This window comes from Palaemon carinicauda, chromosome 1 (genome assembly GCF_036898095.1).
Source record: "Palaemon carinicauda isolate YSFRI2023 chromosome 1, ASM3689809v2, whole genome shotgun sequence".
Classification (NCBI taxonomy): domain Eukaryota; kingdom Metazoa; phylum Arthropoda; class Malacostraca; order Decapoda; family Palaemonidae; genus Palaemon; species Palaemon carinicauda.
The window spans coordinates 157,971,924-157,995,328 of record NC_090725.1 but is presented as its reverse complement, the minus strand read 5'-3'; the positions used below and the strand labels follow the sequence as shown (position 1 = coordinate 157,995,328).

Genomic DNA, 23,405 nt, shown 5'->3' with positions numbered 1-23,405 from the left:
TGCCGGTAGCCCGACAGAGAGAAAATTGAGTTCTTTGTTTACATTGAGTACTGAGTACCTGCACGACAGATGGCGCTGTTGAAGTACACCCCCTACCTGCATAGCGATCGCTGGCGGATTTTTAACGTAGAGTTTTCTGTCGAGCAACAGAGTTGCAGCTTATATAATCACCGGCTAAGTTTAATATTGAAAAATTGTAGTTTGACTGCTGGGCTTTAGGTTCCATTGTCCAGGATTATTAAATACAATAATGCATAGTTAATACTGTTATTTATTTCAGGTAAAATACAGCTCATTTAGTTAGATTATGAAAAATTTAGGGTCTTGCGGTCCACATAAGACAGACTTACCATGTATTTCTATGTGAAAAATTTGTTTCGTATCCAAGAACTTGGGATACACAACCGTTTTCATAAACTTATTAATCATAGGTACGAGAGTCAACAGTATTAATTTCCTCTATCATCATTCACCCAACAATTATGTACAGCAATGTAAATTTTTCCCACTATTACAATTTGAACCATTTTTCAAAATACTATTCAATAGATTGCGTAGTAGAGTAACAATTATGAACAAATGTACTTTGGTTATTTCAGCTTAGCTACTCCTTAATTTCTGTAATGGTGATTATCTTGCAGTCTGTATGACTTAACATATGTTCCCTAAGGTCATCATTTTTCTTGAATTCTTCCCCACAGTCTTCACATCTAAGTACTTGGCATCCTGAAGGCATTGTTGAACAATGCTTGATGCTATATTTCCTACCACAAACATCAGAGGTAAACAACTTGTTTTCCCCATAGATTTTCATATGCTTTCGAAGATCCTGCTTTCTAGTAAAGGATTTTGCACATAAACTGCATACAAAAGGTTTATCTCCAGTGTGGATTCTTAAATGTTCATCAAGGTGACTTTTACGAGTGAATCTCGATCCACAGTCTCTGCAGGAGTAGGGTTTCTCTCCTGTATGTGTCCTCATATGTACATTAAGATTTCCTTTCCAACTGAAGCTCTTGCCACACTGTTCACATATAAAAGGCTTATCTCCTCTGTGAATCCTCATGTGTTCAGAAAGATGGCTTTTCTGGATAAATCCTTTATCACATTCAATACAGATAAAAGGCTTACCTGTATGATTTCTCATATGTAAATTAAGGAGCCCTTTCTTACTGAATTCTTTCCCACAAAAAGAACAACTAAAAGGTTTATCCCCTGAATGAGCTCTCATGTGCACTGTTAAATTACTCTTACTTGTGAAGCTTTTCCCACATACTCCACAAGAAAAAGGTTTATCTCCAGTATGTGTTCTTATATGCTCATCACAGTGGCCTTTTTGAACAAATCCCTTACCACATATTGAGCATAAGAAAGGCTTTCCCTCTGAATGAGTTCTCTTATGCATATCAAAATAACCTTTCCAGCTAAATCCTTTCCCACATTCATCACAATTATACCGTTTCTTTTTTACCTTAGTTGCAATATGATCCTGTAGACCTATGTACACTTCTACATTTTCCTCAAGTTCCTGAGATATGGAAGAGTTGTGTTCATCAATAATCACTTCAGGCACAAACTCTTCTCTTGGTTCAGAAGCAATGGCCGTTTCCTTTCTGGTATGTGTAGTCATGTGAGCAATTAGATTCACCTTACAATTAAAACCTTTATTACATTCTTTGCATTTGAATGGTTTCTGAGCTAAATGAATTGCCATGTGGTCACTTAGTTCTCCTTTCAGTGTGAAGCCATCACCACATTTTGTACATGTAAACGGCTTTTCTCCAGTATGAGTTTTCATATGTGCATTAAGGTTGCCAATCCAATTAAATCCTTTTCCACATTCCTTACAAACAAATGCCTTATCACCAGTATGAAACACCATATGTTCATCCAGATCTGCCTTTTTGTCAAATTCCTTTTGACACAGTGTACACTTGAATAGACTTCCTCCCATATGAATTCTCATATGCTTTTCTAATATCTGTTTGCGGGTAAATGTTTTGTGACAAACTATGCAACTGAATGGTTTGCATTTTGAGTGGGATATCATGTGCCCATCAAGATGGCTTTTTCTTTTAAATCCTCTTCCACATTCTTTACAGGAGAAGGGAGTGTCTTTGGAATGTATTCTCATATGCACATTAAGATTTCCTTTCCAAATAAATGATTTTCCACATTCAGTACATTTGAATGGCTTGACCCCAGTGTGAATTTTCAGGTGATATTCATAATGTACTTTCTGAATAAAGTCCTTACCACACTCTACACAGTTATATGGCTTTTCCCCAGTATGAGTTCTCATGTGTAAATTAAACTGTCCCTTTTTACTGAATGCCTGCCCACATTCATTACAGGTAAATGGCTTTTCACCTGTGTGAAGCCTCATATGCTCATTCAGGTTCAATTTATATCCAAACCCTTTATTGCACACTTTACAAGTAAACGGTTTCACTCCTGTATGAGTTCTCATGTGGTCATCCAAGTGGCCCTTTTGAAGGAACCCTTTCCCACATTCCAAGCATGTAAAAGGTTTGTATCCAGAGTGAGTCCTCATGTGTAGATTGAAGTAACCTTTCCAACTGAATCCCTGTCCACAATCAGGGCAAATAAATGGTTTCTTCCCTTTTCCAGAGGCCATATTCAGCAATGTTCTAAACACTCCTGTAACAAGAAATAATTTTGGTTACAACACATTCAATGCAAAAATACATAATTAAAATTTACATTCTATATGTCAGCAATAAAATAACAATGATTTCCTCAAATTTGAAAGTAATTTCTAACTTACACACATTTAAATTCTGGTATCAATTTACATACAGCTGCAAGAAAAAATAATGGGTTGAAATGTGGGACAACACATAAGGGTTTATCTATACAAAAAGTTTTGGTTAAAAAAAAAACTTCCTATAATTATTGCAAAAACTCATGATTTTTCAGACTACACTATATCACAATTTGGGGAAGAGTTGAAGCTAATGAAAAAAATAGTGAAATTAGTTTAATGGCATGATGAGTCTTTCTAAAAGCTAGTGGACTTGAAATTTACAAAGAACACAATGGGAGTCATTACTGTAGATGTAGAGCCTCAGTGGGCTAAAAATTAAGAAGAGTGCATTTGCAGGTTACAAAACTATACTCGTAAAACCATAATGGAGGGATATATTTAGACGATTCAACATTCGCTCATTTCTAACAATTCCCAACAGCAAAAAATAAATAAATATAAAGAGTATATGACACCATGCAGGAATTGGCAACTGCTTACTTGGAACCAGAGTAAGATATTGATATTAGAGTTCAAAAAATCCAATACAGCAAAGTAGAGATAAAAGGTGTGGTGTGTTTCATGAGGGTATTGTGAGTCTAAAAGCAAATACTTATCTAGGTAAGCTTAGAGCAAAAAACAATAGAAAAAATAAATCATAGCTGCAAAAACATAATATGGATAACAAAATGACAAATTTGAAAGTAATTTGTATTTTTCCTAACGATACAAACCTGTAGCCATAAATAAGTGATATTACTAGATGAGCCATACGAATTTTAGTGAGGGTTAACCATCCACCGCTAGTTAGTGGAGGGGTGGGGGTTAGTTTGCTACTCTCTTCAGTCACAAACCTGAGTTGAGAAACTAGTTTCCTTGGAGGTAGGACTTCTAGGGGGATAGGTGCTGGTGGCCAATTTGTATAAATAGCTACAGGTTTGTATCTTTAAGAAAATACAAAGTACTTCCAAATTTGTCATTTGTTCCATCACTAATACAAACCAACGATATTTATAGAGGATAACTCACCCCTTCAGAGGGTGGAAGTCCCCATCAATCTGGTTTATCGGCATTTGACCCATGGTTTTCTCTGTACATGCTTTGCACATAACTGGTAGGAAACCTTACACTTCACTAAATACCATGCTATGCACGGTCAGCGGCCAACGCAAGCTCTGTGCTTGTGATACTAGCACTGACTGATCCAGGTAAGAGTTCTCCGAGTCACAGACTCTTCCAAGGGTACCATGGACGTTACCCAATCCCACTTCACCAGGGGGTATGGGGACTGCTACTTGTCCATCAAGGAGCCTGAGGTTTTTAAACCATTTACTGTGCAGCCAACACAGGATCCATGGAGTATAACTCCATGTTCTTGTGAGTCACGTCTTGTTGGAAGTGGGCGGTGAAGTTGTAGTTTCCTTGAGTCTTTAGCATAGTAACTGTTGATCTGGATCATTGATCGTGTTGCGAGGGAGTCCCAGACAGAAGGGTTCAGATTCTGGGATCTGAGCTGCCAGAAACAGGTTGAGTATTACCTGGCCCATCGCCATGAATGAGAGACGTTAAGTGCAGCCAATGGGGTTTGCCGACTCTTGTTTGAAACCAATACAAGCGGGAGACCTACCATCGAAGTCAGGTGAACATCTGCTGCTTGGAGTCCTGGATCGAGGTATTAGGATAGGAGATGGCGAAATGAACGAAAGGTTGATTCCTTTCAGTCTGAAGGCGAGGCTCAAGGAATAGCAATGGCCTTGCATTGCCGAAACCGAGAGAGTTTTACTCTCGAAGGTGAAAGAGGAACTACCTTAATGCTGGCTTATTGTATCGAGGGGAGGGATACCCTTTCCATTATACCAACTTACAAATCCAAAGATCTACGCAGGTATGCAGACATCCTCTTGGCAACCTGTTGCGGAAAAGATTCTCTAAGAGAGTAGGAGCTGGATAGTCTCCAGGCGTGAAGTTGCAGCAAAGATAGTGCTTTGTGGAAGATGTTCACATGTGGCTGTTAGAGTCACTGAGGGATTTTTCACGGGATCTCCGTGGGGAGTTGCAGATGAGTCAACTAGGCGTAACGAATCTGCTGGGCAAGATGAGTCTGATGGCCTGCTCCCGAAGATTAAGGGCGGGGGATGGATGAATCCAATTCCCGTAGAACCTCTAAGGATCTACGTCAGTAGGCGAGGAGAGTCTTCAAACTAAAGAAGACTGCTGATGATAAGGCCTGTTTTGAAGAGCAATAGAGGGGAACGGGCAAACCCAATTCCCACCTGAGAAGTCCCCCTGAGGGGTAACCTACCAGGAAAAGGAAGTCTCTCTCGCAGATGGGAAAGGTGACCAGAATTTGCTGCCGCTGTTGGCGATCCTTCCACCAAGCAGGAAGATTGTTGCATAGTTTCTGGTGGAAGGACTACTCCCTCAGCAGGGGAGTGGGTGAATCTCTCTTTTCGCTGGAAGAATCCTCCAAAGGGGAGACCAACAGGTAAAGGAAGTCTTTTCCGCAGACGTGAAAGACACGACCAACATCTGCTGCTGTAGTCGGCGATTCTCCCCACAAGCAAGAAGATTGTTGACCAGTGGTTGGAGGAACTCTCCCGCGGAAGGTCAACATTAGGTGTTGCCTGAGAAATGAGCTGGATCTCAAATCTGAGTTCTCCTCGAAGCGGGGTGGTTTCCCTTGTCCGTAGGAAGGTTACCCTCATTTCTTGGAGGTTTATGAATCAGTACCGGTTGGAAAGGTCTTCTAGATTCCAGGTCTGCCTCCGTAAGACTGGAGCACAACGGCCTCCCTCTGAGGTCTCGGGCCTCTGTTCAGAGAACTGTTAACGACCTTGACCTACCCCGGTGGTCTATATAGGGATGTGAGCTCAAGGAAGGAAGATCCATTCGACAACAACTTGGAACACTCTGATGGAATGCTGCCTGCGGTCGCTAGCCTGAAGGTGCTAGCGTGTATCCGGAAGATTAATTCTTTTGGGGGGAACCGGACCAAGTCCCAGCTAAGGCAGCCTTGCCTTGAGACAGAAGGTTCAAGGGTGCAAAGAAGAGGGCTTACATCCAAGTGGGAGGAGTCTCAAAGGCCCTCAGGGCTGTGAACTCATCTCGTTTGCTTCCTCCGCCGTACATACGACAGAGAAAATACTACGAGATCATTGACGACGATCCGTCACCTCTTCCACTAGATTCAGCCAGACTAGCCTTAACCCAGAATATGGCTTTCTCTGCGGGGGGTGCCGTAAACATGGAGCGGGTTGCACAATGTTCTTTGCAAGCTGTTTCATGGTTGGATTACTAGTTGGGGTCGGATGAGTACCTCTTTAAGAACGAGGAACTTTCCACCAACCAGAAGAAGGAGGCAATATCTGCTTTCCTTTCAGGTGCCAAGATGGTGGAGTTACTTACTTGCAATGTCCTCAACCACTGGATCAACTGGGATACTGTAGTCTCAAAATTTCAGAAGTAGGTGTCTAGGAGAGAAACTATGAAGCTTTGTAACTCCTCAATGGATAGCCACTTCCTCTTTAAAGTGGAAGACATTGAGGCAGTTGCCGAGAGATGGAGGAAGACAAGCCAAGACTCACTCCTCCATCGGGTGAACATCCCCAATAAAGCGGCATAAAAAAGGGTTGCAACCATCTAAGCAGGCAGCAAAAAAAGCAGAAATCTAAGCAGCCCTTTCAAGCTAGAGGCTCCAAAGGTAGAGGAGCAAAGGAAAGAAAGCGTGGCCGTTCCTGAGAGGGAGGGCATTTCTCCTACCAGTCCACCGGTAGAAGGATGCTTACAGAGCAGGTGGCAGAGGTGGAATTCCCACGGGGTTGAACCTTGGTCAGTCTCCGTTTTCAGAGCAGGATAACACATCCCATTCACTCTCTCTCTCCTTCTAACCCTACATCCAGACCATGATAGAGAAGGACGCTCTCTAAGAGGTCCGAGACAAATCCCCAGGCTTCTAGAGTCAACACTTTCTTGTAAAGAAAGCGTTTGAAGGCTGGAGACCAGTCATAGACCTCTCAGCCTTGAACGAGTTTGTCCAACAAACCCCCGCGTTCAAGTTGGAGACGGTCAGACAGGCCATCAGCCCAAAAGACTTCATAATAACACTGGATCTCAAGGATGCATACCTCCAGATCCCCATTCATACGTCATCAACGAAGTACATAAGGTTCACCCTAAACTACAAGATATACCAATTCAAGGTGCTGTGCTTTGGCCTTTCCACAGCCCCTCAGGTATTCACACGGGTGTTTTCCCTAGTGTCCACCTGGACACACAAGAACGGCATTCATCTCCTTTCGTCATTTGGACAATTTGCTGATTTTTGCCGACTTGTGGGAGACCCTTCTTCTCCATTGAAGCAAACTTCTTGAGTTTTGCCAAGATCTGGGGATTTTGGTAAATCAGGATAAATCCTCACTGCAACCTTCTCAATATCTGGTATTTCTAAGGATGGAAATAGACACCAAACAAGGCAAAGACTTTCCATTCAGAAAAAGATTAGAGAGACGAAAGAGGCAGCTCACCCGTTTCTGTCATAAGATATGTCACCAGCACATCAGTGGCCGATCTTACAGGGACACCTTGGAGCGACTAGTAAACAACGGCCATTTTGGAAATGAGGGCAGTCTTCTTGGCCCTCAAGCAATTCCATCAGCTCCTTTCAAGACAAACCGTGGTGCTGATGAACAACAACACCTTGGTAGTGGGTTATGTAAACAAGCAATTCCCAAAACAACAGGGTTATTCAAATGACGAACAGTCCCCTGGTGGTCTTTAGAACTACAGTACCTGCCCTGCACAGAGCCACAAGAAAGTCTTTTACTCGATTGCAGAGATGCCTTACTGGGGAGAATTTAATCATATACATGAAATATAGAGCACAATTCCGTTGTGGCATAAAAGAAGCTAGGCGTCAGTCTTGGGTGTCTTTTGTTTCCTCCATTAACAGTAGAACACCACCATCTTCTGTGTGGAGTAAAGTTAAAAAAGATAGCAGGTAAATTCACCCCCAACCCACCACCAGTGTTGAAAGTTAATGGTCAGTATGTGACTGGAGCAACTGAGGTTAGCAATGCATTGGCAGATCATTTCTCCAATGTATCAAGTAAGTGTAAGTATCTCCTGGTTACTAGTATAGAAGCAGTGAAGAACAGAAAATGCTAAATTTTTGCCACAGAAAAGGAGGAATCCTACAATAATCCTTTTACCGAAAGGGAATTTTATTCCACACTTGCTAATTGCAACGATATAGTCCCTGGTCCTGATGGGATTCCATATGCAATGATTAAACATGTACCTGTTAATAGCAAGCTAATTATTTTAAGCATTATTAACAGAATATGTTATTTTCATTATAAAATAAATTTTTGAACATACTTACCTGGTAGTTATGTATATACCTTACGTCCCTGACGTCACGACAGGAAAATTCAAAAACTCGCGCCAATCACCGATTGGATAGCCAGGTGTACCACCTGTGCGCCCCTAGCGAGGTATCTAGAAACCATCCCATGGATATCCATACAGTATTTTCCATGCCTCTAGTCTCTAGAGGAGAGGAGGGGGGGGGGGGGGGGGGATTTTAATTATACATAACTACCAGGTGAGTATGTTAAAAAATGACAAATTTGTAGATACTGTAATTTGTATTTTTCCTAACTATACAAACCTTAGCTATTTAATAGGGGTTATTATTTTCGGCGTAGCTGAAATGACGAGCCATTAGAATTTTAATGAGGGTTTACTACCCCACCGCTAGTTAGCGGGGGGTAGGGAGGGTAGCTTGCTAACCCCCCCTTGAGCTCACTTTGCTTGGAGGTAGGACTTCAAGGGGGATAGGGATTGCGGGCAAGTTTGATTAAATAGCTAAGGTTTATATAGTTAGGAAAAATACAAATTATCTACGAATTTGTCATTTGTTCCGTAACTGACATACAAACCACGCTATTTAATAGGGGTGACTCACAAATTAGGAAGGGTGGAACGTCCCAGCCAGTACTGGCTTTTGGCTTTGCCCGGGGATTCATTATTTGAGTGTGTCAGCACTCAACAATAAGGAGTCCCTGCACCTCGCTAGAACCTCGCTACGCAAGGACTGCGGCCTACGCAAGCTGTGTGTGAAGGTATAATAAAGTGTGACTCGTCCTAGGAAGTTGACCTGTAGTCCTTTAGATGGAAACTTTAGGCTAGAACTCTCCCAATACCACCTCTTCAGGGTATGGGGACGTGACAGTATTAGCTTAATACTAGGAACACAAGGAGACATGGTTTACCTGCAGTGGTTTGAGGTCAGCTATTCAGAGAACCCAGGATGCTGCTTTCCCCAAAAGAGGGGAAGATGAAGAAAAGAATAAGGGCCAGACATACCTTTTCATTCATGCAGACTAAGACCGGGTAACAATGCCCTCAACCTTCTGCTACTTGTCCACTAAGGAGCCTGAGGTTTTAAACCAGCTGTTGTGCAGCCACCACAGGGCCGATAGAGAACGTATCAAGCCTCCTGTGGGTCATGTCTTGCAGATAGTGGGCTGTGAAGGTCGTCTGACGCTTCCACACCCCAGCCTGAAGAACCTGCGTCACTGAGAAATTCTTCTTGAAGGCCAGGGACGTAGCTACGCCCCTGACATCATGTGCTCTAGGGCGACGTGACGGAGGAGGGTCTAGATTCAGGGACAGATGGATCACCCTACCAATCAATACCGAGATGGTGTTCTTGGTGACCCTCCTCTTAGTCCTCCCAGTGCTAACAAACAATGCTTGCACCTGAGGACGGACTGCAGCCGTTCTTTTGAGATATAGCCTCAGACTCCTTACTGGGCACAGTAGGAGATGGTCTGGGTCATCTGTTACAGATCGAAGAGTCGAAATCTGGAAGGAGTCGAACAGAGGGTCCGCCATCCCCGGATTCTGAGTCTTAGCAATAAACTCAGGGACAAATTTGAACGTTACCTCCCCCCATCCCCTTGAATGGGCGATGTCATATGAGAGACCATGAAGTTCACTGACTCGCTTGGCCGATGCCAAAGCTAGTAGGAACACCGTCTTCCAAGTTAGGTGGCGATCTGAAGCCTAGCGTAATGGTTCATAGGGAGGTCTCTAAGAGACCTGAGAACTCGAACCACGTTCCATGGAGGAGGTCTCACTTGCGACTGAGGGCAGGTAAGTTCATAACTTCGTATGAGTAGGGAAAGTTCCAGCGAGGAAGAAATGTCCATTCCTTTGAGCCTGAAGGCTAGACTTAAGGCTGAGCGATAGCCTTTCACCGCCGAGACTGAAAGGCGCATTTCTTCTCGCAAATACACGAGGAACTCCGCTATTGTTGGAATAGTGGCATCGAGTGGAGAGATACCCCTTCCACGACACCAACCAGAGAATACTTTCCACTTTGCCTGGTAGACAGATGCGGATGATTTTCGCAGATGTACAGACATCCTAATCGCAACTTGTTGCGAAAATCCTCTCTCAGCGAGAAGCTGGATAGTCACCAGGCGTGAAGTCGCAGTGAAGCTATGGCTTTGTGAAAGATGTTGGCATATGGTTGTCTGAGTAGATCATGTCGCGGAGGGAGTTCTCTCGGAAGTTCCATTAGGAGTTGCAGAAGGTCCGGAAACCATTCCGCGTGATGCCATAGCGGAGCTATGAGGGTCATTGAAAGATTAACCGATATTCTGGTCTTGTTGAGCACCCTCCTCATAAGACAGAACGGGGAAAAGGTGTACACGTCGATGTTGTCCCACCGTTGTTGGAAGGCATCTTGCCAGAGCGCCTTGGGATCCGGGACTGGGGAGCATTATAGCGGAAGCTTGAAATTCAATGCTGTCGCGAACAGATCCACAGTCGGGGAACCCCACTCAGGACTTTTTTGGCTACTAGACGATCCAAAGACCACTCGGTACTCACTATCTGAGACACTCTGCTTAGGTTGTCGAAGAGCACATTCCTCTTGCCCGGAATGAAACATGCCGATAGTGAAATCGAGTGGACTTCGGTCAATCTCAGTATCTCTACTGCAAGATGGGATAGCTGCTTCGCAAATGTACCTCCTTGCTTGTTGATGTAAGCCACTACTGTGGTGTTGTCGCTCATTACCACCACAGAGTGACGCGCCAGGTATTGTTGGAACTGTTGAAGGGCCAAGAAAACGGCCTTCATCTCTAGAAGATTTATATGGAGGCACTTTTCTGATTCTGACCACAAGCCTGAGGTCCTGTGGTTCAGAACACGGGCCCCGCACCCTATCTTTGAGGCGTCCGAAAACAGCATCAAATCCGGGGGAGGACGAGAAGATCCACTCCCTTTCGTAGGTTCTCGTCTGTTACCCACCACTGGAGGTCCGTCCGTTCCGCAGGTCCCATAGGGGTCATGACGTCCGGGGAATCGTAACCTTGATTCCACTGGGACTTGAGTCGCCACTGGAGGGATCTCATCCTGAGGCGACCGTTGGGAACTAAACTAGCCAAAGATGAGAGGTGACCGAGGAGACGTAACCACGATTGGGCTGGAAGTTCTTCTCGTCTGAGAAAAGGGCTTGCGACCTTCCTCAGCCTTGCTATCCTGTCGTCTGATGGGAAGGCTTTGTGGAGATTGGTGTCTATAATCATGCCTAGGTATACCAGTCTTTGAGTGGGAAGCAGAGAGGACTTCTCGAGATTTACCATGATCCCCAGATACAGGCAAAGTCCCAGAAGTTTGTCTCGGTGTTGAAGAAGGGATGACTCCGAGTCTGCTAGGATCAGCCAGTCGTCCAGATAACGGAGGAGACGGATGCAGATCCTGTGTGCCCACGACGATATTAGGGTGAACACTGGTGAAAACCTGCGGTGCTGTGGAGAGACCGAAACACAGCACCCTGAACTGGTACAGCTTGTTGTCTAGGCTGAATCTTAAGTACTTCCTTGAAGACGGATGGACTGGGATCTGGAAGTACGCGTCCTTCAGGTCCAGTGTGCACATGAAGTTTTGCAGTCTCACTGCAAGTCTGCCATCTCCATGCTGAACGGGGTCTGCTTGACAAACCGGTTCAGGGCTGAGAGGTCGATGAATGGTCTCCAGCCTCTAGACACCTTCTTTACAAGAAAGAGTCGACTGAAGAAGCCAGGGGACCCGTCGACAACCTCTTGGAGAGCGTCCTTCTTCAACATGGTCTGGACTTCTGCCCGAAGGGCTTGCCCCCTTGCCGATCCCATGGCAAGGGAGCTCAACGACACTGGATCCGCTGTCAGTGGAGGTAGAGATGTCATGAACGGGACACGATATCCCTGACTGATTACTAAAATCGTCCAGGGATCGGCCCCGAGTTGTTGCCACCTTGTCGCGCAACTTTGCAGGCATCCCCCCACTGGTGGACATGCAGGGGGACTGCCAATCCTAGCGTTTACGGCCACGGCCGCTCCCTCTAGGATTCTTTCCTCCCTTAGAGGACTTTTTGCCCTTCTTGGCCTTGACAGGAAAGGGCTTAGACACTTTTGTCTTCGCTGCAGCTGCCTTCTTCGTACTCTTGACAGGACGTGGTTGCTGGGTAGCTGGAGGTTTGTAGGGCCTCAATGTTAGGGCCCTATGGAGAAAGGAATCCTGGTTGGACTTCCTCCATCTCTCAGCAGCCTGTTCCACATCCTTAGGCTCAAACAAATTCTTACCGAGGACGGAAGAATGTCTGAGCCTGCTAACGTCAGTACTGGGGACCTTTTGATGGTATCTCTCAGCCACTGCGTCCCGTCGTTTCAAGATAGTGTTAGCCCACAAGCTCGAGACTTGGTGGGCTAGAAACTCAATGGTATGCATGCCTGAGAGCAAAAAGGTCTCCAAGGCCTTCCTGGTGCTTTCCTTGGACAGGTCCTCAAACCACACCAAGATGCCCAAAGACCCTAGCCAGATGTCCAGCCACGAAGTAGCCTGCATGGCACACTTCGCTACCTTCTCCTGGCTCAGGATCTCCGTTGCCGAATACGAGACCTGCCGGTTGGAGAGTCTCTCTATAGGGACTCCCCCGGTAAGCTCTTCCAGAGAATGGTGCAAAGGAAGAGCTAAACAAGTCTCCTCCAAGATCTCAAAGTACCTCCTCTGATGGACGCGAGGAGGCGGGAGGAGCTTGTTACCGGTGCTGGATCGGCTGGAGGATGCTAGCTCAGAGAGCTGGCCTTCGACCTTGTCTCTGGCACTCTTAACCCCCTGTGACCAGGGCAAAGCCGCACTGACCCTCGAGGGTCTCTGAGTACCATAGACTCGGTCCAAGACCGTGTCCTTGCCCTCACGAGGAGGAATCTCTGGATCCGGAAACCCATTGAGACTCCTCATGAGGGTCAGAACTTGCCGGAACGCATGTTCTGACTCCTGTAGCTCTCCTCCTGAAGGGCTGGCAACAAAGTCTCCTGTCCCCAGAGGCTCTTCCTGGGGAGACTCGCGGACGTTCTCCGAGGGTTTGGCTGGCTCCTGTCTAATCCTTGATGAAGACTTAGGCAAAGTCTTCGAGTCCTTCGGCTCCCTCCTGGGAGGAATACAGGACTCCAGCAGTGATGGTGGAAGGCTCTTCTAAACCCCTCCCTGAGAAGACTTCTCAGGGCGAGGTGGGGTTTCCCCCATTGGTGCGACGGGGGAATGACCCGCCTCACCTGACTCCCCAGAGGACGGGAAATCCTCGTCCGCACTGGAGGGAGAGAAAGTCTGGGGGGGAGAGGGAGCCTTCCTCAAGGACCTCCGAGGAGACAGTTTCGCCCTTAGAGAAGTTACCACGGAAGGAACTCCTCTCTTCCTCTTCAGGGGAGACGAAGCCGCCACTGCTTTGTGACCAAGTTCAGAGAATACAGGCTTAAAAGCCTGCACGAGAGCTCTGACAATGGTACCAAACCAGGGCTGCTGACTGACAGTCGCACTGTCAGTTACTCCCTCTGGAGGGAAGGGGATCGTTCGATCCCTAGGAGGAGTAACCAAACGAGGGTTCACCTGAAAAGATGCTGAAACAGAAGAAGAAGAGTCCTTGGACCTATCCGGAAACCTCCCCTCCTCCGCAAGCACGCTGTTCTGCACTTGCGGGGTGGGGAACGAGACGATGATGACCTGGCCGCGCGATGTCCAGCGGCCTCACGTGTGGGATCGCGCCTATGATCGCTCTGGGGATCGTGCTGTGGTCGCGCTATGGGGCCTGTCCTGGGTCGCGCGCGGGCGCGCGCGGGGCGCGAGGGAGCGCGATGGCGCTTGGCGGCCTGAACAGGCGATGGCAGGAGGCTGGATGAGTGCTTGCGCGCGCGAAGGCGGTTGTTCACGCGCGCAGGTGCACAGGATCTTGCCGAAGGGCCCATGAGGGTGAAAACATTGGGCGCACGTGCGCAGGAGAAATATCTCTAGCGCGCGGACGCGCGGCGCGTGTATCTGGCTGAAGCAGTGGGCGAGGGCGCGCTTGCGCAACCTTGTGGTGGCGCGATGGATACTGCGCGCGATGGCGCACAGATGAGCGCTGGTGAACAGGAGCAACTGGAACTACGCCCAGATGTGGAGATCGTGGGCGTGCCTGGCGCGCAGGCGATAGTGGGCGCGCATGGCGCGCATTTGGATGCGGGTGCACGGAAGTGCGCTGTCGGTTTGGAGAGCGCTGAAGTCCTGGTTAGCGCCTGTGCGCTAACTCAGGAGACTCTAGGGCTGTGCGCTGGCGCGCAGGTGAGCGCTGGCACGCTATATCAGGAATGACAGCAGTTGTGCGCATGTATGCAGTCGCGCGTTGAGGCATTGGAGAGCGCTGGAGGTCCGGTGAGCGCCTGTGCGCTATCTCTGGAACTTCCTTTGTGCACTGACGGGCAGGAGAGCGCTGACACGTAAGAGAGCGCTGGTGCGCTAAAACAGGAAACAGTGGAGAGCGCTTGTGCGCAGGTGAGCGCTGGCACGCTATTGCAGGAACTATTGCAGGGGCGCGCTGGCGCGCAGGTGGTCATGGGCGCGCAGGGGAACCCTGGCGCATAATAGCAGGATCAACAGCAAGCGCGCTAAGACAGGAACATCTGCTGCAGGTCGTAAGCGCGCAGGGAGTACCTGGCGCTTAAGGGACTGAGACACAATCTTGTGCTCAAGTCCCTTATGCCCAGAAGGGACCGTTGCCTGTTTAATAATAGGGTGTGATGGCGCCCACAGCGCATCGGCAGCCAGGAACGGCGACGGCAGGTCAGCAGGTCTGGAGGGTGGAAGGTCGGCGTGTCCTGTGTAAGGACGACCTTCCATCGAAGGAGATCGCAAACGATCTCCGGATGGGTCCAAGGAGGTAGCTGGCAGGATAGGTGAACGACGAGGTTCTTCTGCGGAGGACTGCGGAGATGATGAGCCGAAGGGGCGCCTCCCAACACCCTTGTGAGGTGAAGGAAGACCTCTACGGCGAAGGGGAAGGCGAGCTTTCCGCCTTATACACCCTCTGGGGGCCGTAGGGTCAGCGGGCTGACCATCAGCAGTCCTCCGAAGAGGAGTCTCTGTGAGTGGACACCCCCGAGGGGGAGAATCACCGGCAGGAGAGACCGTAGGACTTAGTTCCTCACTCGAAGGATGTTTGGAGGGGGAAACTAAGCCTTCAGCTACCGCAGCAACATCAGGAGCAGAGGTTTGAGATAACACATCAGAAGCCTCTGTCACAACAATGTCGATGATAGACAGAGGATCGATCTCTGCTACTGTCGGCGACTGTTTGACAGCTGCTCCCAACTTGATCATGTCAAACAGAGCTTCCTTGAAGGGCGAACCCTGAAGCCCCAAGAAAGCCCAAAGCTGTAATAAATCATTATTATTAACAGACAAAGAAATATCCTCCACCGGGGGAGGAGGAGGAGCTGCCTCGCTATGGGAGGCAACTCCCTCTCCCACACCCCAGGATCGGTCAACAGAACTACGGTCTACGCTACCACTCGACGGCTTCTCGGGAGAAACCGATGGAGTGGGAGCTTCGGAGGAGGTTTGGGCAACGGAGGAAGAGTCCTTGGGATTTTCTCTTTTCAAAGAAACCTTTGAAGGAGAAATATCCCGTTTGGACTTCTTCCGGCGCCGAGAAAACCTCTCCCACTGGGAGGTAGACCACTCCCTACACTCACCACATACGTTAACACTATCACACCGTTGGCCCCTACAATGAGGACACAAGGTGTGGGGATCCGTGTCGACCGCCGACATAAATGTGCCACAAGGGCAGTCAGGTAAACTTACGCATGATAGCAGAGGCCAACTTCACAAACACTCTGGAAAAAGAAAAAGCAAAGAAAGATTAATAATGGCTGATCAACAAAAGCGAGGGTGAAAGCGGACACGTCCGACCGTCACCCGAGCCGATGGCAAAGAGAGCTAAATCACAGGTGTGTGTGAGGGGGGGGGGGGGTAGCAAGCTATCCCTCTCTACCCCCCGCTAACTAGCGGTGGGGTAGTAAATCCTCGTTAAAAATCTAATGGCTCGTCATTTCAGCTACGCCGAAAGTAATTACTCTATATTAAATAGCGTGGTTTGTATTTCAGTTACAAAACAACTAAGCCTTCAGCTACTGCGGGGTGGGAAGATGCAGAGGTATTAGGAGATACCGCATTGGATACCTTTGACACCACAACGTCGACAATAGACAGAGGATCAACCTCTGCCAAAGTCGGCGATTGCTTGAGAGCGGCACCCAATCGGATGATGTCAATCAGAGCTTCCTTGGAGGGCGAACCCTCGAGCTCCAAGGAAGACCAAAGCTGGAATAAATTGGTTACATTTAAATCCTCCCCTGGGGGAAGAGGTGGAGCAGCTTCGCTAGGGGAGGCAACGCCATCTTTCGAACCCCGGTATCGGGAAACAGAACCACGGTCTACGCTACCACTCGCCGGTCTCTCGAAAGAAACCGATCGAGTGGGAGCTTTGGAGGAGTTTTGGGCAACGGAAGAAGAGTCCTTGGGATTTTCTCCTTTCAAAGAAATCTTTGAAGGAGAAATATCCCGCCTGGACTTCTTACGTCGCCGAGAAAACCTCTCCCACTGGGAGGTAGACCACTCCCTACACTCACCACACTTATTACTACTATCACACCGCCGACATAAATGTACCACAAGGGCGGTCAGGTAATCCAGGATATTTGCGCATGTTCACAGAGGCCAACTTCACACTCAAACTTGTAGGAGAGAAAGCAAAAAGACATTAATGGCTGTCAGAGAGGCAAGGGTGAGAGCGGACACGTCCGACTACCACCTGAGCCGAGAGCAAAGTGAGCTCAAGCACAGGTGTGTGTGGGAGGGGGGGGGGTAGCAAGCTACCCTCACTATTCCCCGCTAACTAGCGGTGGGGTAGTAAACCCTCGTTAAAATTCTAATGGCTCGTCATTTCAGCTACGCCGAAAGTAATAACCCCTAATAAATAGCGTGGTTTGTATGTCAGTTACGGAACAAATTTATTTTATAATGAAAATGACAAATTCGTAGGTAATTTGTATTTTTCCTAACTATACAAACCTTAGCTATTTAATATGGGCAATTACTTTCGGCGTAGCTGAAATGACGAACCATTAGAATTTTAACGAGGGTTTACTACCCCACCGCTAGTTAGCAGGGGGGGGGGTAGCTTGCTACCCCCACCCTCCCTCACACACACCTGTGCTGAGCTCACTTTGCTTAGAGGTAGGACTTCATGGGGGACAGGGCTGGCGGGCAAGTTTGATTAAATAGCTAAGGTTTGTATAGTTAGGAAAAATACAAATTACAGTACCTACGAATTTGTCATTTGTTCCGTAACTGAAATACAAACCACTCTATTTAATATGGGTGACTCACCCGTTAGGACGGGTGGAAAGTCCCAGCCAGTACTGGCTTTTGGCTTTGCCCGGGAACTCAGTATCCGAGTGTGTTGGCACTCAACGATAAGGAGTCCCTGCACCTCGCTAGCACCTTGCTCTGCAAGGGCTGCAGCCTACATAAGCTGTGTGTGAAGGAATGAAGTGTGAAGTCCTTTAGATGGAAACTTAAGGCTAGGACTCTCCCAATACCACCTCGTCAGGGTATGGGGACGTGACAGTATTAGCTTAATACTAGGAACACAAGGGAACATAGTTTACCTGTAGTGGTTTGAGGTCAGCTGTGCAGAGAACCCAGGATGCTGCTTTCCCAAGAGAGGGAAGGATGAAGAAAAGAATAAGGGCCAGACATACCTTTTCATTCATGCAGACTAAAACCGGGTAACAATGCCCTCAACCTTCTGCTACTTGTCCATTAAGGAGCCTGAGGTTTAAACCAGCTGTTGTGCAGCCACCACAGGGCCGATAGAGAACGTATCGAGCCTCCTGTGGGTCACGTCTTGCAGATAGTGGGCTGGGAAGGTCGTCTGACGCTTCCACACCCCTGCTTGTAGAACCTGCGTCACTGAGTAGTTCTTCTTGAAGGCCAGGGACGTAGTTATGCCCCTGACATCATGTGCTCTAGGGCGACGTGACAGAGGAGGGTCGGGATTCAGGGACAGATGGATTACCCTACGAATCCAAGCTGAGATAGTATTCTTGGTAACCCTCCTCTTTGTCTTCCCAGTGCTTGCAAACAATGCTTGCACGTGAGGACGAACTACAGCTGTTCTCTTAAGATAGAGCCTCAGACTCCTTACTGGGCACAGTAGGAGATGGTCTGGGTCATCTGTTACAGAACGAAGACTCGAAATCCGGAGTCAAACCGTGGGTCTGGCACTCCAGGATTCTGATTCTGAGTCTCAGCAACAAACTCAGGGCGATGTCATACGAGACCATGTAGTTCACCAACTCGTTTGGCCGAAGCCGAAGCAAGTAGGAACACCGTCTTCCAAGTCAGGTGGCGGTCTGAAGCCTGGCGTAATGATTCGAAGGGAGGTCTCTTAAGAGACCTGAGAACTCGAACCACGTTCCATGGAGGAGGTCTCACTTCCGACTGAGGGCAGGTAAGTTCATAACTTCGTATGAGTAAAGAAAGTTCCAGCGAAGAAGAAATGTCCACTCCTTTGAGCCTTAAGGCAAGAATTAAGGCTGAGCAATAGCCTTTCACTGCCTAGACTGAACGGCGCATTTCTTCTCGCAAATACACAAAGAACTCCGCTATTGCTGGAATAGTGGCATCGAGTGGAGAGATACCCCTTCCACGACACCAACCACAGAAAACTCTCCTCTTTCCTGGTAGACCCCTGTGGTGGACTTCCGCAGGTGTCCAGACATCCTTTCCGCAACTTGCTGCGAAAATCCTCTCTCTGCGAGGAGATGCTGGATAGTCTCCAGGCGTGAAGTCGAAGCGAAGCTACGGCCTTGTGAAAGATGTTGGCGTGTGGTTGTTTGAGTAGCTCGTGTCGTGGAGGGAGTTCTCTTGCGATTTCCATTAGGAGTTGCAGAAGGTCTGGAAACCATTCCGCGTGATGCCATAGCGGAGCTATAAGGGTCATCGAGAGATTGACCGATATTCTGGTCTTGTTGAGTACCCTCCTCATCAGACAGAACGGGGAAAAGGCGTAAACGTCGATGTTGTCCCACCGTTGTTGGAAGGCATCTTGCCAGAGTGCCTTGGGGTCCGGGACTGGGGAGCAGTACAGCGGGAGCTTGAAGTTCAACGCTGTAGCGAACAGATCCACAGTCGGGGAACCCCACAAAGTCAGGACTTTGTTGGCTACTAGACGATCCAAAGACCACTCGGTACTCACTATCTGAGACGCTCTGCTCAGACTGTCGGCGAGCAGATTCCTCTTGTCTGGCATGAAGCGAGCCGATAGTGGAATCGAGTGGACTTCGGTCAATCTCAGTATCTCTACTGCAAGATGGGATAGCTGCTCCGAAAAGGTGCCTCCCTGCTTGTTGATGTAAGCCACTACTGTGGTGTTGTCGCTCATCACCACCACAGAGTGACCCGCCAGGTATTGTTGGAACTGTTGAAGGGCCAGGAGTATGGCCTTCTTTTCTAGCAGATTTATATGGAGGCACTTTTCAAATTCTGACCACAGGCCTGAGGTCCTGTGGTTCAGAACGTGGGCCCATCACCCTTTCTTTGAGGCGTCCGAGAACAGCATCAAATCTGGGGGGAGGACGAGAAGATCCACTCCCTTTCGTAGGTTCTCGTCTGTCATCCACCACTGAAGGTCCGTCCATTCCGCCAGACCCATAGGGACCATGACGCCCGGGGAATCGTGTCCTTGATTCCACCGAGACTTGAGTCGCCATTGCAGAGATCTCATTCTGAGGCGACCATTGGGAACTAGACGGGCCAAGGATGAGAGGTGACCGAGGAGACGTAACCACGATTGGACTGGGAGTTTGTCTCGTCTGAGGAAAGGATTCGCGACCCTCCTCAGCCTTGCTATCCTGTCGTCTGATGGGAAGGCTTTGTGGAGATTGGTGTCTAGGATCATGCCTAGATATACCAGTCTTTGAGTGGGAAGCAGAGAGGACTTCTCGAGATTTACCATGATCCCCAGATCTTGGCAAAGTCTGAGAAATTTGTCTCGGTGTCGAAGAAGGGTCGACTCCGAGTCTGCTAGGATCAGCCAGTCGTCCAGATAACGGAGGAGACGGATGCCGATCCTGTGTGCCCACGATGATATCAGGGTGATCACTCTGGTGAAAACCTGAGGGGCTGTGGAGAGACCGAAACACAGCACCTTGAACTGGTAGATCTTGTTGTCTAGGCTGAATCTTAAGTACTTCCTTGAAGACAGACGGATGGACTGGGATCTGGAAGTACGCGTCCTTCAGGTCCAGTGTACACATGAAGTCTTGAGGTCTCACTGCGAGTCTGATCGTGTCTGCCATCTCCATGCTGAACGGGGTCTGCTTGACAAATCTATTCAGAGCTGAGAGGTCGATGACTGGTCTCCAGCCTCCAGACGCCTTCCTTACAAGAAAGAGTCGACTGAGGAAGCCTGGGGACCCGTCGATAACCTCCTGGAGAGCGCCCTTCTTCAACATGGTCTCGACTTCTGCCCGAAGGGCTTGCCCTCTTGCCTATCCCATGGCAAGGGAGCTCAACGACACTGGATTCGCTGTCAGGGGAGGTAGAGATGTTGTGAACAGGACGCGATATCCTTGACTGATTACGGAAATCGTCCAGGAATCGGCCCTAAGTTTCTGCCACCTGATCGCGCAACTTTGTAGGCATCCCCCCAGTGGTGGACATACAGGGGGACTGCCAATCCTAGCGTTTGCGGCCTCTGCCACTCCCTCTAGGATTTTTACCTCCCCTGGAGGACTAGACAGGAAAGGGCTTCGACACCGTTGTCTTTGCTGCCACTGCCGGTTTCGATGTCTTGGACGGGCGAGGTTGTTGAGGTGCTGGAGGTTTATAGGGCTTTGATGTAAGAGCCCTATGTAGGAGAGAGTCCTGGTTGGACTTCCTCCACCTCTCAGCAGCCTGTTCCACATCTTTAGGCTCAAACAAATTCTTCCCCAAGATGGAGGAATGTCTGAGCCTGCTGACCTCGGTACTGGGGACCTTCGTGTGAAATCTCTCAGACACCGCATCTCGACGCTTCAAGATGGAATTAGCCCACAAGTTCGAGACTTGGTGGGCTAGAAACTCGATGGTACGAGTGCCTGAAAGAAGGAAGGTCTCCAAGGCCTTCCTGGTACTCTCCTTGGACAGTTCCTCGGATCGTAACAGGATGCCGAGAGACCCTAGCCAGATATCCAGCCACGAAGTTGCCTGCATGGTACACTTCGCCACCTTCTCCTGACTGAGGATCTCTGAGGCCGAGAAAGACACTTGCCGGTTGGAGAGTCTCTCTAGAAGGACTCCCCTGGTAAGCTCTTCCACAGAGTGGTGTAAGGGAAGAGCTAAACAAGACTCCTCCATGATCTCAAAGTACCTCCTCTGATGGACACGAGGAGGCGGGAGGAGTTTGTTGCCGGCACTGGAACGGCTGGAGGAGGCAAGCTCGGAGAGCTGGCCCTCAACCTTATCTCTGGCACTCTTGACCCCTTGGGACCAAGGCAAAACCGCACTGGCCTTAGGGGGTTTTTGAGTGCCGAAGACTCGGTCCAGTACCGTGTCCTTGCCCTCTCGAGGGGGAATCTCAGGATACGAGAACCCGTTGAGATTCCCCATCAGAGTCAGAACCTGCCAGAATGCATGTTCTGACTCCTGCAGCTCTCCTCCTGTAGGGCTGGCAGCAAAGTCTCCTGTCCCCAAAGGCTCTTCTTCGGGGGACTCGTGGACGTTCTCCGCGGGTTTGGATGGCTCTGGTCTCATCCTCAAGGACGACTTTGGGACAGTCTTAGAGTCCTTCGACTCCCTCCTGGGAAGGATACAAGACTCCAACAGCGATGGCGGGAGGCTCTTCTCCACCCCTACCCGAGAAGACTTCTCTACGCGAGGTGGGGTTTCTCCCATTGGTGCGATGGGGGAACGCCTCACCTCACGAGAATCCCTTGGGGAAGGGAAATCTTCGTCTGAAGGAGAAGGAGAGAAAGTCTGGGGGGGGAAGGGAGCCTTCCTCAAAGACTTCCGAGGAGCCAGCTTAGCCCTTGGAGAAGTCACCACGTCATCTACTCCTCTCTTCCTCTTCAGGGGGGTCGAAACTGCTGCTGATTTGAGGCCCAACTCAGAGAAAGCAGGCTTAAAGGCCTGCATGACAGCTCTGACAAGGGACCCAAACCATGGTTGCTTACTGACAGTGGCGCTGTCAGAGACTCCCTATGGAGGGAAGGGGATCGTTCGATCCCTAGGAGTAGAAACCACAACAGGGTCTTCCTGAAAAGAAGGGGAAGAAGTCAAGTTCCTGGACCTATCTGGTGTTCTCCCGCCCTCCAGCTAGCGCGCTGGTCTGCGCTTACGGGGGGGGGGAACGTGAAGACGAAGACCTGGTCGCACGCGGTCCTGCAGCCTCGAGCGTGGGATCACGCTGGGAATCCCACTGAGAATCGCTCTAGTGGTCACGCTGGCGCTCCCGTGATGAGTTTAATCTGGTTCGCGCGCAGGCGCGGGGGCGATGGCGAGGGAGCGCGTGGGCGCGCAGGCGAGCGATGGCGCGCGGGCGAGGGATGGCACGTGGGCGAGCGATGGCGCGCAGTCGAGGGAGCGCGTTGGCGCGGGCGAGCGATGGCGCGCAGGAGATGGATGGCGCAAGGGCAATGGAGCGAGTGGGTGCACAGGGGCGCGTTCTGGAGAATGCCGAGGGGGCGTTCTGGAGAATGCCGAGGGCGCGCAGTAGATTGGCCAAGCGTTTGCGTGTGCCGAGGCGATTGCTCGCGTGCGCGTGGACGCGCAGGATCTCAAGGAGCCCGTGAGGGTGATAGCGTTGGGCGCGCGCGCGCAGGGGATATATCCCTTGCGCATCCGCGCACATTTACAATGGGAGAACACGCAGGGCGCGCGTTGGTGACTGCGTGCGATGGCGCGTAGGAGAAGGCTGGCGAGCAGGAGGGGTCTGATGGCGCGTCGGTGTTTGCTGCCGCGTAGGAGATCGCTGGCGAGCAGGGGAAGAAGGTATCTTCCCTCCTGCGCCCCGATCCGAAGATCGTGGGCGCGCAGGAGAACGTTGGCACGCAGGCGAGCGCTGGCCCGTAGGAGATCGTGGGCGCGCAGGAGATCATGGGCGCACATGGCGCACATCAGGATACGGGCGCGCAGTGGCGCGCTGGCGAGCAGGAGAGCGCTGGCGCACAGGAGATCGATGGCGCGCAGGTGAGCGCTGGAGTGAAGTCTCTGGATCAGGTGCTCG

At 49.4% G+C, this 23,405-nt stretch overlaps 1 protein-coding gene across 5 annotated transcripts in view; it reads right to left on the bottom strand.

Moving 5' to 3' along the window:
* Positions 1–253: 253 nt before the first annotated feature.
* LOC137652631 (zinc finger protein 585A-like) overlaps positions 254–23,405 on the bottom strand; it is a 47,534-nt gene continuing 24,382 nt past the window's right edge. For 3 of the 5 annotated variants that reach the window (XM_068386074.1, XM_068386077.1, XM_068386075.1), the window contains exon 2: positions 254–2,661. In XM_068386074.1, coding sequence (XP_068242175.1) covers positions 605–2,661 — 2,057 coding nt within the window. In that variant the 3' untranslated portion in view covers positions 254–604. Of the gene's footprint in view, positions 2,662–2,788; positions 2,823–23,405 lie in introns of all 5 variants that reach the window. The other 2 variants (XM_068386076.1, XM_068386078.1) reach the window with 1 other exon arrangement.